At 40.5% G+C, this 27,812-nt stretch overlaps 1 protein-coding gene across 4 annotated transcripts in view; it reads left to right on the top strand.

The window, feature by feature from the left end:
- The first annotated feature begins 12,960 nt into the window (after positions 1-12,960).
- The window catches only part of trpm1b (transient receptor potential cation channel, subfamily M, member 1b), a 27,590-nt gene continuing 12,738 nt past the window's right edge, over positions 12,961-27,812 (top strand). For 3 of the 4 annotated variants that reach the window (XM_088297930.1, XM_088297929.1, XM_088297927.1), the window contains exons 1-9: positions 12,961-13,105; positions 15,380-15,510; positions 22,498-22,574; positions 23,408-23,603; positions 23,680-23,893; positions 24,446-24,570; positions 24,639-24,810; positions 25,084-25,258; positions 26,591-26,714. In XM_088297930.1, coding sequence (XP_088154056.1) covers positions 15,439-15,510; positions 22,498-22,574; positions 23,408-23,603; positions 23,680-23,893; positions 24,446-24,570; positions 24,639-24,810; positions 25,084-25,258; positions 26,591-26,714 — 1,155 coding nt within the window. In that variant the 5' untranslated portion in view covers positions 12,961-13,105; positions 15,380-15,438. Of the gene's footprint in view, positions 13,106-15,280; positions 15,511-22,497; positions 22,575-23,407; positions 23,604-23,679; positions 23,894-24,445; positions 24,571-24,638; positions 24,811-25,083; positions 25,259-26,590; positions 26,715-27,812 lie in introns of those variants that run through there. The other variant, XM_088297928.1, reaches the window with a different exon arrangement.

Here is a 27,812-nt window from a genome sequence, read left to right as displayed (position 1 = left end):
ATGGAAAATATAATGATGGGAGGTGTCACCATTTTTCAGCAGTGCTAAAGGGGTGGGGGGGTTACATAGATCAACACACTTTGAAACATGTATGACCGAATTAAAATAAATAAATAAATATGGACAAAATATGCGCCTATGTCTGTTTTTTATTGAACCAATATACATCACAGTATGTAAATAGATTTCATGCTTATTGCATGAATAAGGGATCCAGCCTTCAAAAACAAAGGTTTTTGGGAAAATAAATACCACATATTGTGATTTTTAAAAAGTTACCATTCAAGGACGACACAAAACGGCTGAACAGCAAACCAACATTAAGTACAAGTATTTATTTTTTTTTCACAAAAATCAACTAATTGAAAATTGGAATATTATTCAGGTTCATATGTTTGTCCTTTATGTAATTCCAAATCCGGTAAAAGTTGTTTTATTACTCACATTCTAGTAAGGGACAGTGTAAGACCTGGTGCAAATGCAACTTAGACATGTCTGTCATCTAGTGGTAAATGGTGATATTACAACTTAAAAATAGACGCTGGACTCCCACTTTGGGTGACCATAGGTATGGTGCTGGCCCACAAATAGCAAAACTCAGAGTAATTGACCGCCATTGAAATCCATTGGGGGGGGGGGGAATCTAAATATTTTTATATTATGTATTTTTTTATTTGTTTTATTAATCAAAGGGTACTCAGGGTCACCAGTGGCAATTGAACGGGGCCTAAAGAAACAAAGTAGATTTCATATCTCTTGTCTGCGTGCTAGCTTTGTAGCCTGTGGATGATGACAAATAAAATCCATTTCCTCAGTTCATCAAGCACAAACCACAAACTAACACATCTTTTTCAGCCAGGCTAGGGGCTACCAAAAAAATACTTTGGAACTTCTGAAAAGTTAGGTCAATACACAAAGCAGAAAGTAGTTCTTTCCACTCCAACATCTACCCACACAGTAAAAACCTGAACAAACACTGTCACCATGCCAAAGATGTAGGCAGAATGTGCAACACCTCTGACGTAAAGGCCCATTTTTTTTCTAGTTTAGAAAAAAGAAATCTTCAGTTCTTAAGAACAAATACATCTGCACTAACCCTTGCTAGTTACGTGACTTTAAAATACGAAATCACTCATTTGTTTTCATCTTTTTTTTTTTTAATTTACTTTTTTGCACATTTTATACATTTTTTTAAATGTGGCTTTGTGGAGATTTCTTTATGGTCTGATGAAACCAAAGTTTATCATTTAGGCTATAATTACAAAAGCTATTTGGTGCGAACACAAAACTCTTCAATACCCACCCACAACGAAACTAGGCGGTGGCAGCATCATGCTTTGGTGGCTGTTTTTCTTCTTACCTTAGACTAGGTGGAGGGAATTATGAACGTTTCATAATCACAGTCAGTGTTAGAGCAAAATCTTCAGGCTTTTTTTTTTTGCTGGAAAGCAAAATGTCAGGAAAAGCCCACTAGAATATCTTACCACAATTCGGGGTTGACTAGAGTCACTTTAAATGGTGGTAGGAGTGTGCTGAACAGGGTGTGTAGACTTTTTATATCCACTGTAAGTAAATCTGACAAATTCTAGTTTTTGAAAAACAATCTTCCACTAGCATTGCCAACTTTGCATTTCAAGTGTGTGAAACAGCTACAAAATGTATATATCTATTTTGACAAAGGCTCACATCACATACTGCAGTAATCAAAACTTATACTTTTCCTCAGTTGTAAAATGTGCACAACAATGTAACATCGAGCCCCCCCCCCAAAAATAAAATCTCCAAAAATGAATAGCTGCGAGAAGGGATTGCAGTACTTTTACCGTCATCCATTTCTTTGTGTTCATATTTTTGTGACGTGTCAAAAGTAGTTAATGTTAGTATTTATCTCGAAAGGCTTTTGCTACTGTTTTAGCTAAGATTTCTATACCTTCCACACTAGAAAAATAAAACAGCTAACTATTCACTCCAAACAGTGGACAACGACCTTGCACAAAGTGATCCAGCCCGCCCGCAACCCCTTCATTAATTTATTCATTCCCAGCCCAAGTAAAACGAATGTACTTTTCGACGTCTATGCCCGTCAATGGCAGTGAATGAGTTAATTGTTTGTGCTGATCACAGAAACTTTTGCTGACTCTCTATTTACATTTCATTTTATCGGAAATTACGTTTATTACTCTCACAAGAGGAAGAGCTAATACACAGGTAACTGTAACATTTTTTTTTTTTTTTTGCAACTCATTCCTATTATCAGGCGAAACTTTGTGAGAACACCACATGGCCTTATGCTGTTGATTTTATCCAAACTTATTTGGCATGTAAGAGGAAACCCGACACAGCGGAAAGAAACAAGTGCTCAGGAAGTTAGCGAGTGAATGAAACTATAATCTTGGTACTTATTTAACCCATTGTCTTGCTTTTGTTGTTGTTCAGCAAAGCTTACTCATCCCGAGTGACACACCAACAACAGGCACGGTGACTAATGATGACAAAGTAGGCTGCTATTTCACCTGTGTCGAAAAGAAAGAGAGGATTAGTCAGACGGTAAGGTTAAACGGGACGCATGAAAGTTGGAGTACGACATATTATGATGTTTGGCTGGGCCACATGTGACATATTGATTGTGAGAAACAAACTCTGGATGGAGGGCGTGAGGTTTTGGAGTGCAGCGATCATGTGGGGTTCAATGAGTCAGTCATGCGGAGCTGAGAGCTGAGACAAGTTGAAACGACGTGTTATAGGCACAATTGGTCTGGCTGTAGTCGAGCAAGATCTACTGGTTAGAAAAGCACCGAAATTATTGCGGACTTATCAGCAACTGTGCTCATGTAACATGACTGGCAAACAAAGATGATTAATTGAAACAACACGGAAAGTCATGCTACGAGTACGTAATTTGGTTTCAACACTAAAAGACAAGATGTTCCCTTTCATAGAAAGGGGTATTTAAAAAAAAAAGGCACAGCAAAGTTGCCTGTTTTTTTCCAAAGGAAATTTGGTCCTCTTGGGACGATGTCAAACGATTCATAGAACTTTTTTGGAATACTTGTTTTTTTTTTTTTCTGTATTTTTCTTTTTGTGGAAAGCAACATTTCCCCTCCACAGAAAATCAGACAGAATGGGAAAATATTTTTATATATAACATCATATTTGTTATTATTGTTATTTTAAAAAAATTAAATTCTGAAAAACTGAAATAAAAATATTACATAGCCTCAATACAGAAGTGTATTGCATTCACCTTTAAAATAAAATCTAAAATAGACTTTGTTTTTGGGAAGAATTTGGGGGGAATTCCTTCCCGACATTGAACTTTAATTTGTTACAATGACGAATCAGCTCCACTAGTGAGTTTCCAGCAGTGATTTAGATCATCGATTTGCCGTTACAATCAGTTCAAACAAAATAGGAAATAATGTTGTCAGTGGAAAACGAAAATATATGCATGTAAGCATCTACACAAAAACCTCTGCTGCATTTTGTCAAAGTACGATCACGTGGGATCAGTTTGTTGTATTTACATTTTTTTCAACTATGAATAGAGACAATTGTAAAAAAAATTTTAGGAGGGCTTCAATTCCCCATTTGCGACAGCCCAGCCCTTCGTAGCTTCTCTACTGGTATGATGTCATGGTACTTAATATAGATATTCTGCCTACTCAACCCACAACAATATAGAGATCCGCGATTTACCGCTCCAAACTGCACAGGCAGAATTGGCGCTTATGCGTTGTTAGGGCACAAAGTGCCGTCAGAGCTGTGTGGCATAGGCAAGGGGCGGAGGCTAAAAGAAGGTCACCGCATCAGTTTGCACGCTGGTGGGAGGCGTTGATCTAAGATGGAGTTCACTGTAGTCGTCATCCTCCCTCTGCCGCGCCTGCAGGCTGACCACGTTCAACCACACAACAGAGGCAGCCTTTATCACCCCTATGTTAATCCTGCCTGCCTCCCTCGCCTTGATGCCGCATCCCAGGCACGCCACCACAAAGAACAAAGTGCTGGCCCGTACTCATTGAGAGATTGTTGCATAAACGGGCAGCCAGATGAGCACTCTCTCTCCCTCTCTCTCGTACGCATGTAGTTATGTTCATGAACCCGAGCTGAGATCCACGTCACTCCGTTGACCCGAGGATGACGCCCAGCCTCGACTGTGTGCAGCAGTCATTGTTCCCTCTCATCGCAGCATGTTGGCTTTGTCCACGCAGTACAATACAGCTCAAAAGAGCAAAGTGAAGCGGACACATTTTTGTTTTTGCACCCATTTACTGGTCAGTGGTGACCCTATTCAGGATGCATTGATCAGTACACTGGCCGGGGAGGGATGAGCCTCGCAGGCACTGGTGAGGGGCCGCTATTCAGCTGGTCGACGGGACCGCAGGCGCTGCATGAACTCGTTGCGCTGATGCCATCGGCGTTGAGGGCATCGTTTTTAAGACCTTTTCAACGGGGGCACTTACATAGCTAACATACATAGCTAGCAAGACTTGACAGCGCACGGTCTCATTACATTCAGTTTGCACTGGACAGTGTTTGTTGTTTGTTTAAAGTGTTAAAACCCCACCAGTCGCCCTTTGGAAATGTTTTTTCTAACTAGCAATACAGAACAATGTATTAAACTAGATACTGTAGCTCAGATGTCAAACTCAAGGCCAGAGGTCCAGATCCGCCCAATTACATCATTTTATGGGGCCCGCGACGGTGAACAACATGCCTCGACGTTATATTTCTTGATGAGATACTAAAATTGTAAATTTTCTTAAATTTGAATAACTTTACAGTTTGTTTGTTTGTTTTTTGTTAACAATCATATTTCGAAAATGAAATGAATAGTAGTTAAACAGATGAACATTTCCTGATTTAATATACTAGTTATCCATCATTTTGTAAATTTGGACACAGCAGAAGGTAAAAGCAGTGACGTTGTGGGCATCAGGAATTTCGGATATAATATAATAATATTAAGAAGAAGAGGTAGAAGGAGAAGAAGAATATATTTCTCCTGCCTAAGCTTTTTCGCTTTCCGTTTTTGGGCTACCGGACTTGAAGGGCATCTTGCCATTCCGCCTCCAATCACTATCTGATAATGTGAAAAGCTCTGAATCTCTGCAGGCTGGAGAAGGTGGACTGAACCATTTTAGGTTAATAGAGAGGGGGAGGTGTTGAGGCAGTTTCCTCAACAAATACACTTACTGTTGCCGCCAATGCATTGTAAATCAAATATATATGGGTAATTGTATGTTTATTACTGAGTATTAATTATATTATCATGGTTTTATTAGAGAATGTCAATCACGGATCACAAATCCTTCTAATTCCCCCCTTTTTGTGACCTCAACACCACCATGGAGTCCTGCTGGTAGCTGGTGACACCAGCAAGACCAGCTAGTTACCAGCTATCACCAACTTCTGGCTGAGTGGCTGTGACTCAGTTTATAAAGCGGGTTGCCCAGTGAGCAAAGATTCTTTTTTTTTTTTGCTTGGTAGCCAGTCATATTTTCCCCTTTCACTTCCTGTAGCTGTAATGGTCTGGTTTCCTAGCTGACAAGACTACTTACTAAGCAGTTACACCTAACTACAAAGGTAAACTAAAGTCCTATTCCATTAGAAAAGGTTCCATGCTCACGAAATGGAGCATACGTCATCACGTGTGTTTACACAGCGTCGGGTCGCAGGGTGCTCCCAAAGTCAGCGGGTTCACCCGTGGGCGTGCCTTCCCACAGCCCTAAAGGCGGAAGTAGTTATGGGAGACGTAAACGTTCAGAGTAGTGGCGTCTCCTTTAAAAAAAAACGTCGGCATGCGTCTCGACGTCGTCTGGTGGTGGTAGTGGGTAACGTTATGCGGTTTTTATCCTCGAATGACCCCGCAGTGCTGAGGCGAGAACATCCCGTTCGTGAGTTATTAATAGCTCGCCTTGCGTCACCCAACTGCCGCGCTACTAGACACGCAACGGAGCCGCTTACTGTGCCAGCCACACATCCTCCTTCTAAAACAAAAAACACTTATAAAACATCAAGTCGACGTCCTCCAGTTGCCGGAGTGTGTCACAGCACGTGTGGTTATCCCCTGTAAGTGTTACACGCACACAAAGAAACACACACACACTGCTGTTATTAGGGAAACAGTATCGCAAAACAAACGAGGCAAGCATGTTGTGTCACCTGGCAACAACACGACTGTTTTTGGAATATATCTGCTCAGGTGGTGAACAAAAAAGCAGCAACGCCAGACGTTGCAACCTCAAGTCCCTTCCCCCATAAGACCAGTGCTGTTCCACAAAATGAAGTGAGGGGGGAAAGGCGCTTTCGAAGCTATGACTCCAATGTTGAATGTAGGCGAGCTGCTGTAAATCAGCTGAAAAAACAAAGCTCACCATTTCCCTGCAATAGATTTGGTGTAAATATTTACAAACAGTCTTGCTGCTTCCTCAGTGGCTGGCCTTCTTGATCTTCTAGTCCCGCCACTCCCACCCAGGGATGAGAAGAAGGGTGGTGCTTGTGTTGTGATTTAATAATCTGTTCTATGAATGTGACTGCATCTACAGCTCCACCACACCTGCAGCCACAAGTCCAGAGGCCGAGGCTCCCCACTCTTATGACACATTGGTATGTGCCCATGAGCCAAAGCAGTGGGATTGTAGACACATCAAGTTGATGTTTTAAAAGCAAACCGTTCCATGAGATGACATAAAAGTAGTGATTTTAAAATATTGCATGGCCCTCATCAGCAGATGTATCAAGCCAAATCTTACGTTACGGTAGGCCAAATTATCCTAAAAAAGTCAAAAATATTTAAATTGTGCTGGGGTGTGTAAACTTCAGAGTGGTTGATGTGTCTGCAATCAGTAATGTGTCAGGTATGCAATGTAAACGAATGCAAGTCAATGGATGCAACTTCAGACAGCAAGTACCTACAAAGTGCACAAATGTCTAATATAATGAACACAAACAAATGCCTTTATATTCGAGGAAATACATGGATACCAAAAACAGCGTATTTAACTGTGATTAAATCAAATGCTAATCCATTATGATTGTACATATTGACCATAAATTACGTTCACATGAGACTCCACTTTATGCCACCGTCATTAAATTCTGTTCAAAGGATATTATGGCCAAATACAATCAAAACTAATTGTTCAAGTGTACTTCACCTGTGAAACGTAATCCCACAAGATCTGACTTTCACTGTAAAAAATCTCCAAGATGCACATGAATCAAGCATGTTCACTGATTGCCACTTTGCCACATTCAATATGGCGACGATGATGTAGGATTCAATGTCACGGCATTCGATGGGCATGGTTCTTTCTTTCCGTCGTTCTTTCTTTCTGTCTTTCTTTCTTTTTTTCTAGTCTATAACGGACGTTACAAAGTTTTACAATTTTAAAGAGGAACCAAGTGACACAAATGCGTCTCAGGAAGGTTATTGCTTTACATAAGAGAGTTTCTGTATCGCCTCAGCAGTTTCCCAGCCAAGACCGACTTCCTGGATATGCGAGGCAACACTTAGACATCATGGAGTTTATGCAGCTTCCGACCATAAGCAATGGCAGACTATTAGGCTTTAGCTTTTGGAGCAGATTCATGTTTATGCAGCTCAAGAATGCTTGCTTGTATTGAAGCTTTAAGATATTTGCCAGCACTGCTGCATGTAAATCATATTTTCTGGATTTAACTGATGACAGTTTACATCAGCAATAGATGGCTATTTACATGACACAATTCAAGTCACAGGACATTAACAGTGTAGTGGGTCACACGAGTGAGATGTTAACGCAGGTAGTTGATTGACTGGCAACCAGTCCAGTGTGAAAGCTGCCTTCCACTGCAGCTTCCCTGTGGCCCTGAGCAGGATAAGAGCTGGAATGTGGAGTGTTGGCTGGTTCAAGTCACCTATAGTTCAGAGTTTTCTGTTTGTAGCACGGTTGGATTTCAGTCTACACACACACACATGTTCAAATGCAAAGTTGGATCATTCTGAAACAACCATTGTTGTGACCTGCCGTAAGTCATTTTCTGAGGGAAAGTAAAAATAACTCAAATAATGTGGGTAGTAGGTACATTACACAAGTGTGGAAAAAGTTTTAAAGTGTTTTCTCTTGGTATCGTGTTATATCACATTAATACCTGAACATTGATGTGTATTGGTGCACTGCATTTGCAAAAGGAGTCTGTCATCTTTAGATTTGTCTTAAAAGCAATATGAACTTAACAAGTTCGGGCACCCTGGAGCAAAAACACCTTAGTCTTCAGAACTGCTATTTTAGAAAAGTGTCTTCCATTCCCATCTCCAAAATTCCCCAAAACAAAACTGGAAAATCCACTAAAATGACTTGTGTAAGTTGACAGAGGGGCAAATCGTTGCTGGAGTAATTTTTTTTAACTTGAGTCAAAAGGCGTCTTCAGCAAAGATTTGTCTACTTCTACATGCCCCAAAATGATTACCTTGCCGCCATTTTGTGGGTGTCCAAACACCATCTGTGTTTGGGATCATCCTGGTCTGTAGTAATTACCATTGCAAGCAAGCCCCTCAAGATAATGACAATGCTGCTATGCTCAGCAGGATTAGACAGGTGCTTGTCGACTTGCTTTGACTTGGACTTTATGGGCCGTAACGCCGCTGAAAATCAGCGCTGAGTTGACTGACTGTAGAAACGATGGACCGTGCTGCTCCTCTGTGAAGGACTCTGCGATAAAGTCTTTCTCAGATGGATTATGTGGAAATGTGCAGATTACACAAATGCTCGATCTATGAATCTTCTCATTATGTTGTTGAATCGTCTTCAAAATGGCACATACTTAATCTCAAACGAGACGCGCCTAAAACTCTCGCCTGAATTGAAACGCCAAAATGGCACACTCAAGGTTTTAAAACTTGGGTGCTCACAACAATAGGTTACATGAGAGTATTATGCGCTCATATAAATGTATCACCTTAATTTAGATTGTGTTTATAATCGCGGTGTGTTGAAGTTGTCAAATCTCATCAATCACTTTATTGGCTTCAAAAGTCAACTGTGGTCAGCTTCTCATTTACACCGGTGACTCCATTCAAAACAAAAACAAAACTGTAAAACCTGTCCCATGACGAACAAAAACGGCGGTAGCATTAAACAGTAGCTTGTCTTTTATCTAATTTAACAACTCATGCCTGCAGTTGAGGTGTGGTGATAAGACGCGGAACGTCATGGTATGAAATTTGCGGTTGATGTTAAGTGTTCCCTCAGGGTGATAACCGGTAAATCACCAAAAGGGAGTTCTTTCAAAGTTCATTTTAATGGTTCAATTAAATATGAAGCCAACCTAGCGACTGATTTGTAGTTAATTTCGGAGAATCAATTTAATGTATCTAGCTCAACAAATATATCTTGTTTGGATGTTGTCAGTGAGGAAAAGCAGTGGAGCTCGCGGCCTTTGCAAGTCAGATAATACTAATGACCCTTTCTTAGAACATCACTCTGGATTATTTTGAGCCTCTATGGCAGCTGTCCGTGACATGAAGTCTGGAAAATATTGAAAATAAAAACGTTTGGGGCTCATGCGCAATAATCTGGCGCACAGCAGCTCTTTGGCTGAGGAGGTAATCAAATGAGCATGGCATTTGACTATTGATTCCGCTCGTTAACGTCCCTCTCATTTACATCAATTTAGGCGGGTTTTTGGTTCTATCCTTAAAGATGAGTGGGCAAATCATGCCTGTTTTTGCAGAGATTTCAGGGTTATTTGACTCATTTTGAAAATCTGAAGTCTTGATGTGGTTTGCTGTGTGGGCAAATGCAGAGAACAAGGAGTGAATGGCAGCTGTTGACCGGTCATGGGAGGATTGGTTACATCTTAGACTTTCCTGAAAGGTCACCGCAAATCACTGCACAAAGGAAATTGATGTGCGTCCATCGGCAGATCATGGGAAAGTTATCCATCAATTGTTTGTAGGATTTACCTTAAGAGAAACAAGGTACATTCTGGATTTGTTTCCAGCCAAACGCAATCACGGCATGTTGTTTTCCTTGTGACGATCGAGTTTATTTGTTTCATGTTTATCATTCAGAAATCCTCACTGCTGCCTTCAACAGAATTTGAGGGGAACAGTACACACCCAAATGTAAAAATTGAGCAGTCAAATTGTGGCTCTCATCGCGAGTAATTTGCTCCAGCAGTGCTTTACTTGGAGTGAAGTTCAAGTCCTCCTTTGATCAAATCCCCATCCCTATAAATGTCCGTCTCTGGTGTGTGAGTCCCACATCTGTTTTTTGGGGCCTTGTTGGATGATGAGCTGCAAGTGGAAGTTTGTGCAGCTGAGTGCAGAGAGAAGATCTCCCTCACCGCTCCCTGGGAACGGCTTATGGGCTTTCCGCTCTGACAGAACAAGACCCTGCAATCACAAACAGGAGTTTTACGAAACTGTAGCAGCCACGTTGTAGGACGTTCATGCAGATGGAGCGAGTAGCTTCCTGCCGGGTCAAGAGCTTCTGTTTTACAGCCCCTTCTGCCCGGCATATGGATTCCCTGTTAACCTTTGTGTGGGCCCCAGGTCAACGGTGGAAGTGCCCTATGTCAGCATGTGTTCTCTGAAGTGCAGAATGGAGGTGTGCAGTGAGAAGGAAATTCATGGAATGACGTCTCTCCTGTTGGGATTGGTGTTGCAGGAACAGTCTCGGTGTGTGCATCAGCCTGTTGTGATCTCCACTGAGGAAGTCGTTAACCACGAGTCGCAGTCTACTCGGCCACGCCTCGTTTCTGTCTACTTCCTTAAAATGCATTTGTGCTGACAGAGGCAAAGAGAGGGACCACTCCTATAAGCACGCAAACCTCTCTTTCGACAGCATTACATTTTTTTTTTTTCACCCTTACCCCTGACCCTGTTCCGGCCTTCACTGAGCGCCAGACATCAAACTGTGGCTTCTTTGGAGATGTGTGCAAGCAGCTTTTAGTCTTGACCTAGATTTAGAAGGGACAGCACAGTAACAGAACGTGATGGTCGTCTCTACATTGTTTTTTTTCTAGATGCTAATAATCAGTGTTAGAGCTTCATTTCATTTTCCTCATTCATTTGTTGAGACTAAGATTTCTATCCATCTGATATTTGTCCACCCACTCACTATATTGACACGGGGTGATGTGTGTTATATTTTTTGGCTGGGCTTTCGCAAACATAACGGTGAGGGGGAGAATATTTGGAACATATACAGTTGAACCTCAAATTTCAAAGTCTTAGAATTTGGAAACGGACTAAACGTTTCGGGTTAAAATAAAAACTCAGTTGTCAAACGCCACAAAAATTGTCAGCATATTTTGGAAACTTCCCCTCAATGGGCATTTAACATATACATTCAACAAGTCAATTTTGCAAAAATGGCGAATGGCCTTTAACCTTCTACGTGAGGGATGACCACTCTACCACCTGAGTCATTCCATCCCACAAAGAAAAAAAATATATATGTTTCGGATCGAAAAGGCAGGCTTCGCAGGCATCGCGGTGCCACCACATCTCATTCTCCAGGTGCACCAAGGCAAAGGGGTTGGGGGAAAGTACGTATTGTATTTGTGTCATCATATGAGTGTATAAGCATGAGACTGTTTTTTGTTAAGGTAATAGCACGAAGCATGTTGAAAGCAAGTCGACTGGTTTCAACAACCTTCTCACCACGTCTGTGTCTGCTCAACACATCTTCAAAAGGTAATACAAAACATCTTTTTGCACTTTTTAGATTGAAATGTTGCTTAAAATATCACCCGTACGGTTAGGTCAAGTGATATTTTGGCAACAATTTGACCCCGGTTGCCTTCTTTTGGAAATTCGTCTTAAAAATCAAACACTAATGGCCAACCTTCAAGGTTTCATACATGGGAGCGCCGTTTCCTACGTTAGTAATTTTCGAATAGAGACACGGGTATAATAACTGCACTGCTCGCTATGAACATAAAGTAGAGGGAACATGTCCCAGCATGACCTACTGTACTCTTAACAAACCATCATTTCTTGGTCTCAAAGTCCAGCCATGTGTTTAGTCTGTCATGAAAAATAAGACGTCAGCAGCATCACACCATCAACTCTTTTTCTATACCTAATTTCATATTTGTGTTTTTAACCTATTTTTCCATGTGTACACGCTTTGTACCTGCTGTTTGCATCCACTAACCGCACTGAGGGACTAAACACACCCCGGTGTGTCTCAGGTGTGTGTGTGTGTGTGTATTTGTTTGTAGCGTGTTTCCCCAGCAACCAAAGTGTTATTGTGATGAGCAGCACCAAAAGCACGCTGATTGCTTTGTGTTTTCCGTGCAGGTCAGTGCAGAGCTTCACGAACGACAGCATCAGGCCTTGTCTTGGTGCGTTTTTGTTGTTTTAAGGGCCAACTGTATTTAGTGCAGCAGGTGAAACATCCCTCCTAAAACTGCGTCTCCTTCCAAAGCGTCACATCCAAGTTGTTGCCACTAATCGTTTCTGTCAGTATGTGATTACTTCTCGTGGTTTTGGACAAAACACAACACGAGCTAAATTATACTCATCACAGAGAGGAAAAAGGATTATCAAACATCGCCCGTGACCTCGTGGTCAGAACAAAGGGGACGTATGAGTGTTGAGAGCGCCATCGTGTGGTCACAGTTGAGTATTTTTCTCTGTGTGTGTTTTTTTTTTTTGCTGAGGCACCCGTTTTATTTTAGAAAGAGCTCACTCAACACCACTCAACCAAAATTAAACATTTTTTCATAAATCAATACTGATGAAGAATGAAGAAAAAAACTTCAATTGGGATAATGTCATTTTAAATTGTTTTTAAATCATAACAAATTCATGAAAGGGTAAATGTTATGAGGATCCGACTCCCTTCATTCATCATCTGCTCTGAAGACTGTTAAATAATCCCCGCTTGCAAATTCAAAGCCACTAACGGAGAATAAAGCTCTTTAGTGTTTGCTTACGCGGAGAATTTAGGTATTATTATCCATTACGAGAGGCTGTCCGTGCACATGGCTGTGTTGAAGTACTTTTTGTGAGCCTTTTTTTTTTGTTATTAAACATGAAGTTGTTCTCTTCTCATCATTGGGATATAACCACTGGAGGAATGTGTGTGATATTCTTCTCTTTCCAAATCAGGTAAGATGTGTGCGTGTGATGTGGAATGAGGTGCGTTGCCACAGTAAGTGTCTTTTACCTAATCTAAATCCTGTAAATTCTATGTTTGCATGACTTAAAAGATGATATTACTACCTACAGTGACATTAAGTGAATTATCAAATCATATTCAATCTCAATCAAAGGAGAACTGAATGCATTTTTGTTTATCCAATTTGGAAAAGTGAGTATGATTTAATTGGAATTATTATTATTATTATTTTCATGTGTTGGAAAGATGACTTACAACATACCACTAGAGTACATAAAACATGTAAGAGACATGGAATTGCAATTGTTTCAGCTATCATCCAATAGAGGGAGTTGTTGGATAAAATAAGATTATCGACTGGGTGACAAACCGATCCATGAGTGAATAGGTTATTTTTTATTTGATCTTAAATTGAAATTATAAATACTTATAAGGTACGTTACGCAATTAAACCATCATTAGGTACCCTTATAAAAGCTGCATTTAGGTATTTAAAAGGAGAACAAGATACAAGATAGCCCATTTTCCACTAACCAACGCAGTTTATCTTTATTCTTTTCAGGAAACTGAAATTAGTCTTAATTTTCTATCTTTTTAATTTTTTTATTTCTTTATTTTTTTTTTACAAATTCATTTTGGAAAAAATCGTAAATAAATGACAACTTGAAAAAAACATCCATGCCCGCCTACAGGACGCTGTCAGCCCTCTTATGCCTTCTGAGAGTTGACACGACTTTAGTGCCGCTAAATGTCCGAAATATGACCAGCCGGTGTTTGTGTGCACATTCTTTTGATTTTGTTGAGGCGATCACATGAGCTCATGTTTGATGTCAGTAAATCCAAACTATTGCGCAGAACGCTTTTATACTTACACGGGTTCAAGAGGACAACAGGAGAGATTTGCTTTTGCATTTTGGGGGCGATCGGTCGCCGTTTTAGACAACAGAACTGACAATTCGAGCAATAAACCCAAAAAGAAGCCGAGCTCCAAAAGGGGGCGTGCCAAGTTGGAGTAAATCTAATCACTAAAAAAAAAACTTAAATCACTATAGAGTCTTTTAGGGGCAAGCATTTTAGTACTGGGGTAATTTTTACATGCAATGTAATTGTGCATTGACTTAAAAGTTAAATTTTTGCACCTGCGTGTGAGCCCAAACACTCGTATCTTCCCCATTCAAACGAATAAAAATGCAGTTAATCCTTTCAACTCTTCCATTGTGCATTTTCGGAAGCGCTCGCCATGGCCACCAGGGGGCAGGAGAATACAGATGCACACGAAGAAGAGCTTCGCGCCTTTAACTGCAGTAATATTAGCTGTTTTCCACAGTGAATAAAGAATATAATTGTACACATATATATATATATATATATATATATATATATATATATACATGTGCACTTTAAAGCAATTGGGTGATAATGACCAACACATTTATATTTTATTCATATTGATTCAAATTGAACTATAAGGCATTTTAGAGTATCACTTTCAACAAACAAAACATAGCAATAAGCAAAATAATGAGATGGTCTGCATTCAGTCATCTTTTCCCTCTCAAAATAAAAGTGACACGGAGGCTACTAGCTATAGCCCATCTCTCGAGTTTGACCTTGTGGATCAGCATTAAGCTAGCAGACTTTGATTAAGCAAAGTGATGTGGTTGTTTTAAATACACTATTTATAGTTCTCTTTTGTCAATAAACTTAAACTGGGAAAGGCAATAAACAGCTTGAGGCCTTTTTATTGAAGACGATGACGACGAATTGTTCAGTCTGACAAAGTGCTGCTTGTTGTTATCTTTAGCTCTCTGACAGTGTCAAAGACTGAGTGATGTAGTTTTCAGATCTTTTAATAAAGCTGTGACTAACTACTTGAGTCGAATATAACCTGGCTGGTCCTCGAACCTTCCGTGCCGGTACAACCTTTGCCACTCGGCCTTCTAACTTTAGATTCACAGTTTGCATGGTCGCACTAAGCCGTTTTTGGGGCTTGTGGTGTGCCAAAGTAGATTTACCTTCAATAACCATTTAATAAAGCTCTATCCATTAGACTCGGAGACTGCCTGCTGCATTAATCCTGATTACGGGATGCGCGGCAGAGGAAAAGGGTCTATGTGTCAAGTATGCCATCGAGTGATTTATATCCCCGGTTGGGATGGGTGTCTTGTCAGTCGGCGCTGAGCGGAGTCAGGGGAGAAGCAGCGCTCAGTGATGTTCACCTTTTAACAAGTGTGACTACAGTCTGCGCCGACTTTCTTCCACAGTGGCTCTCTGGTGCTCATGTTGGCCTTGACCTCTTACGGCCGCTTGCAGCATCTTCAGCATGGACACCAAAGGCCCCAGTGGCACCTTGAAGAGGTCCTCCCTCAAACGTAGCACATCTGGCTCGCAGAAGGTAGGAAACTTTCACCGAGTGCCTTTTCAGTTAGACCTGAAAGCGTTTTATTGCTCTTTTAGCTTGTGATTAAATATGGTGTTGTGCACTTTTGACACATGTAAGAAATGTTCTCGTTACATCACATCACATCACATGCCGCAACGGCGCATAGTCAGTTAAGTCCAAGCACCGTCTCAACCAATCCCATTTCAGGACTGCTGATCATATGCAGCATGCATTGCCATTCACGTTGTGTCGCGCAACCCCCTGCAAACGCACTGTTAAGTGAAGCTGAGAGGGCTTCAAGTAAGAGCCGCTTGCTGCTTTAATCCTTCATAATGGCCCAGTATGGCGAGCACGGCAGATTAAAGTCCCGTGATATGTTTCTCTAAAGTCTGCTTTCATGTGATTAACACTCCTATTAATACGTTCTTGAAAGCTACCAATGTGGTTTGTAATTTTGTAAATGCAATCGTGCGTCTGGTGCCCCCAGTTCAGACTGGGGTGTGTTGTGGGATTTTAGAACAATCACCTGGTCTGGGGGGAAACATTTTGTTTGTGAACATAAACTTGGGGAGGGTAGAGAATAATACACATTTTTTTTTTAAATGCAGGTTTTGCTGCCCTGACTGAGCGTCACGTAGAAAAAAGACTGATATAAATTGAACAGTAAACTTTTAAAATGCCGCAATTATTCAGACCAAATCTTTCGGTTCAGTGAATTGTTTATTCGTTATTTATCCGTTAACTGTTGTGTCTGTGTATGCGTGTTGGTGTTTTTTGTTTGTGTGAAGCACATTGAGTTGCCTTGTAAATGGGCTGAATTAAGTGTTTAGCTTTTCCTTGGCTTATTTTATGGGAAGGAAACAATACAAGAATGTTGTTTTATAGATAAAATTCTATATTCCACTTTAGTCTAAGACACAGAAGCGGTGCTGCAGAAGTTCGTTTAATTTGCAATGTTTATTTTCTAGTGCAAACTACAGATTGAAATTATTATATGTATTTAAATTATAATGACTATAATTACTTAATTGTTTTATCTTTACTGTGCACTTGCTGCAGCAGTTTTTTTTGTATGTTTTTATATTTAATGTAGGGAACGGTCCACATCCATAAAAGGGGAAGAGATGACATTTATTTTAAAAAAGTTAAGACATGTTGAGGACACGTTTGTCACACGGGTTGTAAAGTCCACTTTTTTTTGTGTTAGCAATCCAGCACTTTACACATTAATGGGTGACGTTATTATTTCCATAAGTCACATTCTTTGTATGAGATTTTGAACAATGTCATGGCTCTTAAAATTAGTGCAGCACTTCTAATGAGATTGGATATGTTGCTAAATATAAAATCACATGGGGACTCTTTTAATCATGTGTTGCCCTTTACTGTATCATGTAATGACATGTGCACGTTGATTCATCTAAAAAAATACAATCAATATCCTTCGTATGATATCACCAAATTATTCAAAACACATCTCTGAGTTGTCGTGAAGTTGTACACAACAGCAATAATAAGCTTAGTGGTTAAATTGTCCAAACTCAACATTACTTGATTTTTTTTTTTCCTTTTTTTTTTTTTTTTTTTAGCAACTATTGTGAAAGACTTTCTGAATAAGGCGATCATGTCTTCACAAACATGGTCTGTTTCATAAGATCACATGTGAGTCAGCGCATAAGCTGGCCCTGCTGATCCGTTTGCCCTTTCACTGAAGGGACACCAGCTCTGAAGGCTCAATCAACTAATATCTTCCGGAGCCTCAGGATGGAGCTTCAAAAAGCTATAAATTCTTTGAAATCAGTCCAATTTCCCATTGCATATTTTAATGTCAGAATGCACTGATTTGAAAGGCTCCACAATTGCCCATTGTATTGATGAGATCACATGACTGCGTCAGGCTCAAGTCAGCAGAGAGCTGATGCCTTTGGGCCAGAGGTCAGCATTGCAACTAAATGTTTAGGTTCATTTTTTAATTAAAAAAAAAAAGTCTGTTTGCCTCTTTGTACCTAAAACTAAATTATATACATCACTGTGCAAAACTAAGGATTTATTTGCTATGGCCCTTTTTGTCCCCATTTTGATATTTGCTTAAATAAAACGTCAATTAACTTTATAATCTGTGGACATAAATGCCGATCATTATTCCTAAAAATCAGGGTTGCATTTTAATTCTTAAATTCAATATATAATCTTTATTGGTTTTAGCTAATATGTGCCATCAGATGCTTATACTTTTTGATGCACTTTAACGCAAGTTATTTTCTTTAAATTGACTCATAATATAATTTCAACATTATATTATGTTACGTTATGTTTTAAATATATATTGTATTGTACAATTTCAAGGGATGCCATATGCCGAAAATAACATACCTTGGGTTAAAGTTAATGTGAACAAAATGTAAAAGAAACAAAAAATACAAATGATGGCATTCAAATTTAAACTGAAAAGTAGGAAATGGAGGCTGCAGACAAACACAACAGTAATAATGTTTTTACAGTATAAGAATTCTCTCTCAGCCAAAAGATGAGTGCATGTTGCTCGGGGTGAGGAAGTTCCACTTTTTGTGATTCACCTAATCATCATCCAATCTTAATCTAAAATTGTCCATAATTGATAAGAGTGCCAGAAAATGGAAGGAATGGATTGAGTTTGAAAAGTTTAATTTAACAAACATGTTGATGAAATGAAAATTTTGCGCTTAATAACAGTTTTTAACAATTCACAATGTGTCATGTTCAAACTATTTTTTATTTACGTGCAAGTGCTGAACTTGCGGTGACAAAAAGTCATGACTATCAAAACTGACAAATGCGTCGCTATTGAAAAATTTAATAGAATTGACTTTTATTTATTCCAAAGAGGAAAAGTATTAATACCATTAAAGCAGGAGGTCATTCACATTTCTTAAGAAATTACAGCCATTTAAAATGTTCATAATCGACAAGAGTTTTAGTTTTTGCGGATGCTTTTGAGTGGGGGGAAAAAAATCCAGTGGCTTGTCTTGGGTGCAACATTCCTTGTGGGCAAAGAGGGAGTATCCATTTTCAAACGTGTCTTATGACTGCATCCACTGGTGAGGCTAATCGGTGACATGTTGCTCTCATGTGACGGCTAACTGGATTTTCAAACCCAGGATGACAATTGAGAGCATTTAGCCTGAGTGAAAACAGCTAGCTTCACAGTTAACGCAAATTTGTCTACCACGAGATCGAGGCCGTATCTCGTGGGGCAAAGGTCTTCCTCCTCTCCCTCAAGTCAAACACGAGCCTGTGAAAGGCAGCTATTTATTTGGCCCTCATGGGATCCAACGTGGCTCTAAAATCTTCCTTAAACAGTAAAGGATTCCACACAGGTTTCCTTCCCTTCACGCTGCATCAAACTCCAACCTCGCTGCCATTGAGCGGCAAAGCAAAGCAATTAGTGGCTTTTATCTTCAACCCTGGTGACATCACATTTCACACAGGAGCCCCAAATCCTTTATGACCAATTTCAACGTTTAGCTTTATAATTCTCCTTTTACCACAGTTTGAGGACACGTGTAGTGGATCTGTCACTTTTCCACAAAGGAAAGTCCTGAACACTTTTTTTTTTGACTTGATACTTGTGATTGTGGCTTTCTGTGATATGTTACGTGGAATTGTCACTGCAGTGGAACAAATTGGCTGTGATCTCCTTTTTCGCTAAGCTGCGGGTCAGGAGACCTGCCCCATGTGACCGCGGCACACAAAGGCGAGTATAGGGGAATTTTGTACGTTGTATCTTAGGACAGGGTAATTACTGGAATGGGATTTGTCATTTTCATATTAAATGTCGAAAAATGGTCTTTCTCTGCACAAATCCTTAATGTTCTGTATTTCTAGCTGATTACAGTGCCCTAACCCACTGTACCAAAATGATCCAATTTCATTTCAATTGTTGGTGAAATTGGTCAAAGAATGTAATAGTTTTAGTAAGTTATTATTTTTATTTCTTTACTTTGTTTCTAAATCTCTTAACTCAAACTAATAGTAAATGTTGTACTTGAAATTACAGTATGTGAGGGATATTGAGTTTTTTTTTTTTTATTAACAAACTCTTAAGTACTGCCTAGGTACCGGTAAATGTTTAAACAATGATTTTTTTGGGGGGTTCTAATCGCGGCCCCTGTGTTATACCTGCTTGATTTATTTATTTATTATTTTTTAATTACTGCTTTTCTCGGGATCTTGCAGTATGTGGTTTGGATCGATAAATATAGGGAAACACTGTCCCAGTATTTTGCAACTCCTTGTGTCTACGTCAGTACTTCTCAGTTATTTTCTGTTACGCTCCTCCCAAGCAAAAAAAAAAAAAACTTTTACGCCAACCCTCCCAACCCCAATCTACCCTCTGACTATAATTACTATCATTGGTCTAGAAAATTGTTGAGCACCTAGTTTTTTTTTAAAGATTGAAGCAAACAAAGAAATAGAAATTTGTTTTTCATACATTGTTCACATTCACTGCCACCTACAGTAGTGGATGTGCAATTACACTTTATTCTAGCGTCGCAAAAGAAAAAAAAAATGTTATCTGGTCTCACAGGCTCCCTATTTGAGCTAGAAGATACACATTCAACAAATAACACACCAAACTTTGCCATGAATACTTGTGGTGTAACTATAACTTCCCAAAATGTTAATCCACCCACAATGATCCATTATATTGTTCTGTTTCCTAACTGCCGCATGTTTGGAATGAATGTTGTTTATTGTGCCCAGGCTTGTCTTAATTCTCGTTAATTTTCCCCGTGTGACACAATGTGATCCGCCAGTATATCCAAATCTTGCAGGTTTTTCGTTAAGCGCTCGGAGGCAGCTCTAGCGAGGCAGCTGCTCGGGGTTTTCATTGCTGTGCCTAATGAGTTTAAGTACGCTGAAACAACTGCGTCATGTCAGCCCAAGCCCTCTGAAAATGCGCTTTTGTTTTCCTCTTCCATAATTAACCGCGTCCCCCCCAAAGCACGACCAAAAAGTGTCTAGTTAGGGACATTTCAATTTTTCTCTTTGAGCTCACCCCCCCCCCCGATTTATCCTAAAAAATAAATAAATAATCCACACTGTGCTCAACCATAAAAGGAGTGCTGCTCCAACCGTTTCATGTGAGGAACGTGTTCAAATATCTACGACTTTGTGCTCGTTAACTTCCAGCTTGGCTAATGCCTTCATCTGCTTATTTAAGCGAGCGCCACAAAGCCCCTTGATACCTTGAGATAAGTCTCAATTGCAAGCCATTAGGTGACAAGCAAGCTTCTTTTTCACACACGGTTCACGCCATCATTCGTCATCACATATGAACATTAAGCTCCAAAATATGACTGACATTACGATATTGTGACGACTGTTTTCGCATTCTCCTTTCACGGTTGAAATAGAGATTAACTGCAATTAGTATTGACTGACCTTGCCCCCAGCTGGAGAGCAGTCATGTCTTAACGAGGCGCCCTCCAAAAGAATGCCCGCATCCAATTCTCTCAATTATGCAAATTTGGGTTGAAATCAAAGTAGCTGAAAATAATGGTTGGCGGGTGGGGGGTGTAGGTGTTTGTTTTCAAGTGAAAAATCTGTCGTCGTGAAGCGCAAACAAGCGTCGTCTTCCTCGCTGCTACGAGGGCAAAACTAAGAAAAAGTTTTGAACCAATTGGGAGATTAGGGGCCGCTTATCAAAGTACATTTATTGTGCCTTGTTCAAGCGGCGGGTGAAAATACCCTGTGGGCATGGGGAAGGGGGTCATGGGACTCCCAAAAGGATTACCTTGAACTGGAGTCATGAGACTGGGCCGAACAAAGAGCTCGCTCACATGCTCATCATATTAGCTGGCCCTCATAAAGTGAACAAGTGTCATGTCCTGTGGGATTCAGTGAGGCTGCAGCAGCCGAAGCGGCAGCAGCAGCAGCAGCAACACTCCAGCTCCAGCTCACTTTGCCGCTTCTCAGAGGCCACTCGGCAACGCTCGGATCAAAAGTTTTTATGTAAGTGCAACTATTGTAATGCCAGCGAACTTCAATTGTATGCCAAAACGTTTAGAATGGAGATGTGACCTCGTGGCTGGGGAGTGAATTTATTTATGGGTGAGCAACAGGTTTAATTATTGAATCATCTACAACGAGAAACAAAAAAAAATACATGCTGTTTCAATTTACTCCCAATTATTTTTTTTGCATTTGATTTAAAATGTTTTATTGAAGTAATTGTTTTTCAGCTACAAAATGTTCACTGCATTGATTTTGATGGGGAAAAAAACTGTTATGCAGAATAATTGAAAACATTTAACTCACCCATAAAATGGACTGTGTTAATCTAAAAATGTCATCACGAATATTCCAATATTCAACAGGAATAAAAAAGTCGGTGTTTAAAAATCGACCTAAATATTTTTTACTGTAGACAAGAGATGACAACTGACTAACTACTAAATATGATCACTAATTATATTTATAAACTCAAACAACAGCTAAATAAATATATTATTATAGCAATCAACAATCATTGCCTGGGGGCCTTTTGCTGGGATCAAAACAGAAAACAGTAGCAGCACTCTTGTGATTCCGAATCACAAGGCAACCATTTGAATCCATTCGTTGCATCTTTTAGTCACACTCACATGATCTTAAAAGTTGAATTGGGAAAAAAACAACAACAACAAATTAGTGCGGGGCAATTGTTGAAGCTAAAGAAGCAGCAAAGTTCCTGTTTTTCCGCAGTTTTCTCTACTGCTTGCCAACACTTTCCTGGAAAGCGCAGCACCCATTGCTCTACTTTTAATTAGTCATTCACGCTCGACAATGGCAGAGAAAAATGTTGCGCTCAACTCAGGTTATTTTCTGCTCCGAGCTGGAAACGCATCAGAGGAGAAACAGTTTTTGGACCCAGTGTGTGGCCGCCTGCTTTTGTGTGATGAATCTCGGTGGCTGCTTCTGCTGTGACAAAGAGTGACGCAAACGCTTTGTCTTTTTTCTGGCTTTTTTTCTTCTCAGGCGCAGCGAGTTTGGATTGAGAGGACCTTTCTGAAAAGAGAATGCATTCACATCTTTCCCACCAAGGACACTACCAGGTAATAGTGGTCTAATAAATATGAATGGTCACTTTTAAAGAAGAATAACACTTGGAAATATAGGCTACTATCCTAGTGAAAATTTCATAGAATTTGGTAAATAAAACAAAATTTTTGTATGACTATTTAAATATATTGCATTTCATATTATGCGTAATTTTTTTGAATTATTCACAAAACTGGTGCTGAATACGACTGGCTTCGCTCTAACTTTAGTGTGTCACTCAACAACTACGTACCTTAAACTTAAGACTGGATTTGCTTTCAAAAAGCCTTTAAACATATTGTTTGTAAATGTGTTTCAATTCTAATTTTTGATGTTGTGCTTTTTGGTTGTGTCAAGCACATTGAGTCATAATTAAAGCTGGCTAGCCTTGCCCTGCCTATAGTAGCCTAGTACAGAATGTATGCGGTAAAAACTGCAACATTTCTGAAATAGAATATCCTAATCTTACACCAGGCGTGGGCAAACTAAGGCCCGGGGGCCACATGTGGCCCCTTAAACATTTTAATCCGGCCCGCTGAACTTGAAAAAAATGAAATGATGTTGTGGTTTTTCAAAGCCATATATATTGTTGTAACGCTTTTCTTCACTTTCATTTAAAATTAAATATTTATTTTCTCTGATGAGGTGAGGTTACCAAAACACTCCATCCATCTGCTCCTGGTCCGGCCCCTCTGTCAAATTTTAGAACCCATTGTGGCCCACCAATCAAAAAGTTTGCCCACCCATGGTCTATGCGGAACTAGTCGAGAGTATACCTTAAAACGAAGCCCTTAGTATGCCATTTGCCACCTGACTAGTTTCGAGGCATGTCTCGTGTTCTGTTTAGATGTTCGTGCGGTCAGCTGACAACGCAGCACGTGGCCATCCCGCCTGGCGCCAACTCTTTGGAGGAAGCCCACCAGCTCGTACAGATCGACACTCCCAAGGACAAATGGAGCGTGATCAAGCACACCAGGACCTTCCCGACGGACTCTTTCGGGGTCATCGAGTTCCAGGGTGGGGGGTTCATCAACAAGGCCATGGTGAGAGGAACCGGCGCTTAAGTGGCTTTTACGAGAGTGGCAAATCTCATGACATTTCCCGTCCTCTCCACGCTAGTACATCCGAGTCTCCTATGACACCAAACCGGACAACCTGCTGCATCTGATGGTGAAGGACTGGCAGTTGGAGCTGCCCACGTTACTCATCTCGGTGCACGGAGGCCTCCAGAACTTTGACCTCCAGCCCAAACTCAAGCAGGTTTTCGGCAAAGGCCTGATTAAAGCGGCGGTCACCACGGGCGCTTGGATCTTCACGGGCGGAGTCAACACAGGTGAGGACGTCGATTGTGACAGCCGGGGGATAATGTTCACTTAACAAATAACTATTAGTGACATTAGAAGATTAGCCCTGCACTCAACTGTTATTATATAATGCTTCTGCAATTTCCTGGCTGGTAGGGGGCGACTGAGCCATTGTGACAGATTTAAACACTACAATTAAGAGCTTTTTTGGAGGGCAGTGCTCATCGAGAAGGGTTTGGGTTTTCCAACCATCCATTTCTAGTACCTCCAATGAGATGCACTCGGTACTCTGCACTTACTATAATTTGTCGATGATGCTGATAGAGTGACAGGCACGAGGTACATTTAACCTGTGTATCCACCTGTTGCCATTCATGTCGAAGTAAACCATTTCACGCTAAATACATTTAGAATTAAATGAAGACAAGATCTTTAGTTTTTATATTTTTGTTTAGGAGTGCGTCGTGACATTTTCCAAATGTTAATTTATTCCTTGACTCAACGTTTGAGCAACACGGTCTCGACCACCATCCGCGCTCGATTTCACGACTTTGTTTGAAGCTACAACATGTTTTTCTAAGGTGTGATCCGTCATGTGGGAGATGCTTTAAAGGACCATTCCTCTAAGTCACGAGGGAAAGTGTGTGCAATCGGAATCGCCCCGTGGGGCATCCTGGAAAACAAAGAGGACCTCATTGGGAAAGATGTGAGCATCCAAAGCTGAAATCCTAGAAGCAAAGGTGAGCCTTCAATGATGAGATACTTTCCTTTCAGGTGACGAGACCCTACCAGACCATGGCTAACCCACTGAGCAAGCTGGCTGTGCTCAACAACAGCCACTCGCACTTCATCCTGACCGACAACGGCACCTGCGGCAAGTACGGCTCTGAGGTCAAGCTGCGCCGCCTGCTGGAGAAGCACATCTCGCTGCAGAAGATCAATACTCGTAAGTGACGCATCGGGGCGAGACTACCAAGGGGGGCATCGTCTTTCATGGATTCATGGATGGAGAGATTCTTCTGTGACCCATGGGCTTCCCTTTGTCATCCTATGCCTGGAGCTCGGATAAGGCAGGGACAGCAAAGGGATGCTCAGCTGTCACCACAGACTTCGCTCGCTCTCTCCTCTGGCATTTTGTGTGTTCTCATAGAAACATCTCACTCACTATCAAAGTTTAAGGGAAAAAAAATGCATTGACTATTTTTGGGGTGTGTTACAGGTCTGGGCCAGGGTGTCCCACTTGTGTGTCTGATAGTGGAAGGCGGTCCCAACGTTATCTCCATCGCACTGGAAAGTCTGCGAGACGAGCCTCCGATTCCGGTGGTGGTGTGTGACGGCAGTGGCCGCGCCTCTGACATTATTTCTTTCGCACACAAGTTTTCCGAAGATGGAGGGTGAGTACGTACGTCAAGGGGTGTCACAATGTAGTTATGGTTACCTGCAGGGGCCAATTAAATTAAATTTAATGTGTTAAAACAAGTGTAGGTTCAAAGGTATGCTCCGTAATTATATATTGTTTTGATAAATTGCTAGCGTCCGGTGGAATCCTTGTACCTCTCAAATCATCACTTCCCCAACAACGCCATATTCGTTCAACTATTAAATTTGTAAAACTAACACCTACGTGTGTGGACTGACAAATAATATAGATTTGTGAACAATATTAAATTTACATAATTGCGACAGGACGTTTTGGCCTGACACCAGCCATATATTATTTGACTTGAATTGAATTGAATTTGAATTAAAAAATCAGCAAAGAGAAGAGTAAAGGATTTATTTTCGTGATTTTGGGGTGTCCAGGGGCCCTGTATCCTACTAGAATAGATCCGCCCATGTACTGAGCAACAGCAGAATTCCATCTCCACTTTCAGAACCAAATTCAACAGTAATCTGTTTGATGACCTCGACGCTGAGCAGAAAGTGGAGCAAACAATTGCGATTCTTGCCATTTGCTGCTGTAACTGAATTTATTCATTGGCGCGTTATGGAAATTAATTTGGTTGCTATATTAGTTGTAAATAGTTTCAAGATTTTTTTTTATATTTATGCTGCGGGCCACAACAACGTGGTTGGAAGGCCAACATGGCCCCCGGACTGTAGTTTGGGGACCCTAAATAAACGAAGTTACGAAATTAAATAATTGAAAAAATTAAAGTGTTCGTTTTATTTTGCTTATTTTTTCAATTAAACAGATTAAAAACAATTTTTTTTCTTTAAAAAAGGACTTCATTTTAAATTGACACTGTAGAAAATGCACAAATATGCAGACCATGCCAGAAAATAGACAAACATTTTGATGATTGTACTCCAAAGTGAAAAACAAATTCTATTATTTTTATTTATTCTTTTTTTTTTTTTTATTCAACACTCTTTTATGGAAGACAACAACCGGAGAATAATTATTTAATTTCTGTATCTTAAATTCCGAGAAATTGGAGAACAACAATTAATTGCTTATCACAAATCATTCGTGATTAATTTGTTAATCGATTACATGGACAGCTCTAATGGCGTTTGAAATACACCATAACTCCTATCATTTATTTTTTGCAAATTGCAGCATCAATAGTTTGTCTTCTCTTTAGGAAATGAGGGATGTGCAAAAACAACAACTTTTAAAAAAAACACCACAGGAAACTTGCGGCTTGCTTTCACGTGGCACAAATCTGTCTTGTGGGCCTCGAGATCACGCAAACACCTCCAAGTTGAATATCCTCCTCCAGGCTCGTCAACGACGACGTGCGGGACCAACTCCTGGTAACCATCCAAAAAACGTTCAACTACAGCAAGAGCCAGTCGCAGCAGATCCTGCTCATGGTGATGGAGTGCATGAAGAAGCGGGAGCTGGTGAGTGAGGGAATAAACACTTTGTTGGATCTCATTTGTACACCATTTCAAAGTGATGTGTGCCTCAATAAACATGTCTGTCAAGCATTTGGTCTCCATGCTCATTCATCCGCGCTTGTGTGTTTTTTCAATTAACATATTGAATCAACATAATCCCCACCACCTACTTGTCATTTCTCCTCCTCGCCGCTGCTCATGCGAGGCATGTGGAATAATCCGCATCATCCTCATGCATCAAGCCAAAGGTTGCAAAGTGGCGACCCTCGGTGTCAAGTTGTGCACAAAGTGCTAAGAGAGAGCACTTTAATCCCAAAAGTGTTCCTCCAAAGTGTCCGCTTGTTCAATCAATGAATCATTTGGAATCAAGTGATGATGAAGTGATTAGTTTAATCTGGACACTCCATACAATCGGATGGGAAAGATCCGAGCAAACTACTTTGCTTGCTCCGGCTCGTGCCTCATCCAGTCACCATAAACATGCACTAGACGACACAGATGGAAGATCCATCTCCATAATCCTCTGTCGGGTTTTGCTCAGCCCAAAGTGCTATCATAGTGTCACCAGAGAGCCTCCGTACTCTAAACCAGATGTATTAGACCACCTAATGCCCTCGCACACCCAGATGAGCAACTTAAACTGGCTTTTTTTTTTTTTAAAACCATCGTTCATCATCACCACAGGAAGCGCTCACAAGATTTTTGTCATGTGAGCCAGACAATGTGACAAGCTAGAAATTGAGCTTTATTTGCCGCTTTGTTTCAAAGTGTCATGACCTACAGGTGAATCTCTTGTCTGATGGCGTCGTGTAATCTCTTCATCCTAAATGCATTGCTAGTGAGCAGCTGGCAAAAAAAAAAAAAAATCAGTGATGGAACACTCAGCAACATTCCCCAAATTTGCATGAAAAAAAATCATTGGTCAAATTGAAACATTTCCCATTTACAAACAGGTCTCAGGGGCAGTGATGTCACACCATCGTGATCCCATTAGCCCCAAATTCACTCATGACCGACAGCCGACGTGTAATTTCATGTGATGTCCCGTCACACATCGTCACGTCTTGTTTACGTGCATTTCCTTTAGGCTTGCAAAAGTCA

The sequence above is a fragment of the Idiotropiscis lumnitzeri genome, chromosome 6, assembly GCF_059441095.1.
Source record: "Idiotropiscis lumnitzeri isolate Australia: NSW breed Sydney's pygmy pipehorse chromosome 6, RoL_Ilum_1.0, whole genome shotgun sequence".
Classification (NCBI taxonomy): domain Eukaryota; kingdom Metazoa; phylum Chordata; class Actinopteri; order Syngnathiformes; family Syngnathidae; genus Idiotropiscis; species Idiotropiscis lumnitzeri.
This window is presented reverse-complemented; position numbering and strand designations above follow the sequence as displayed.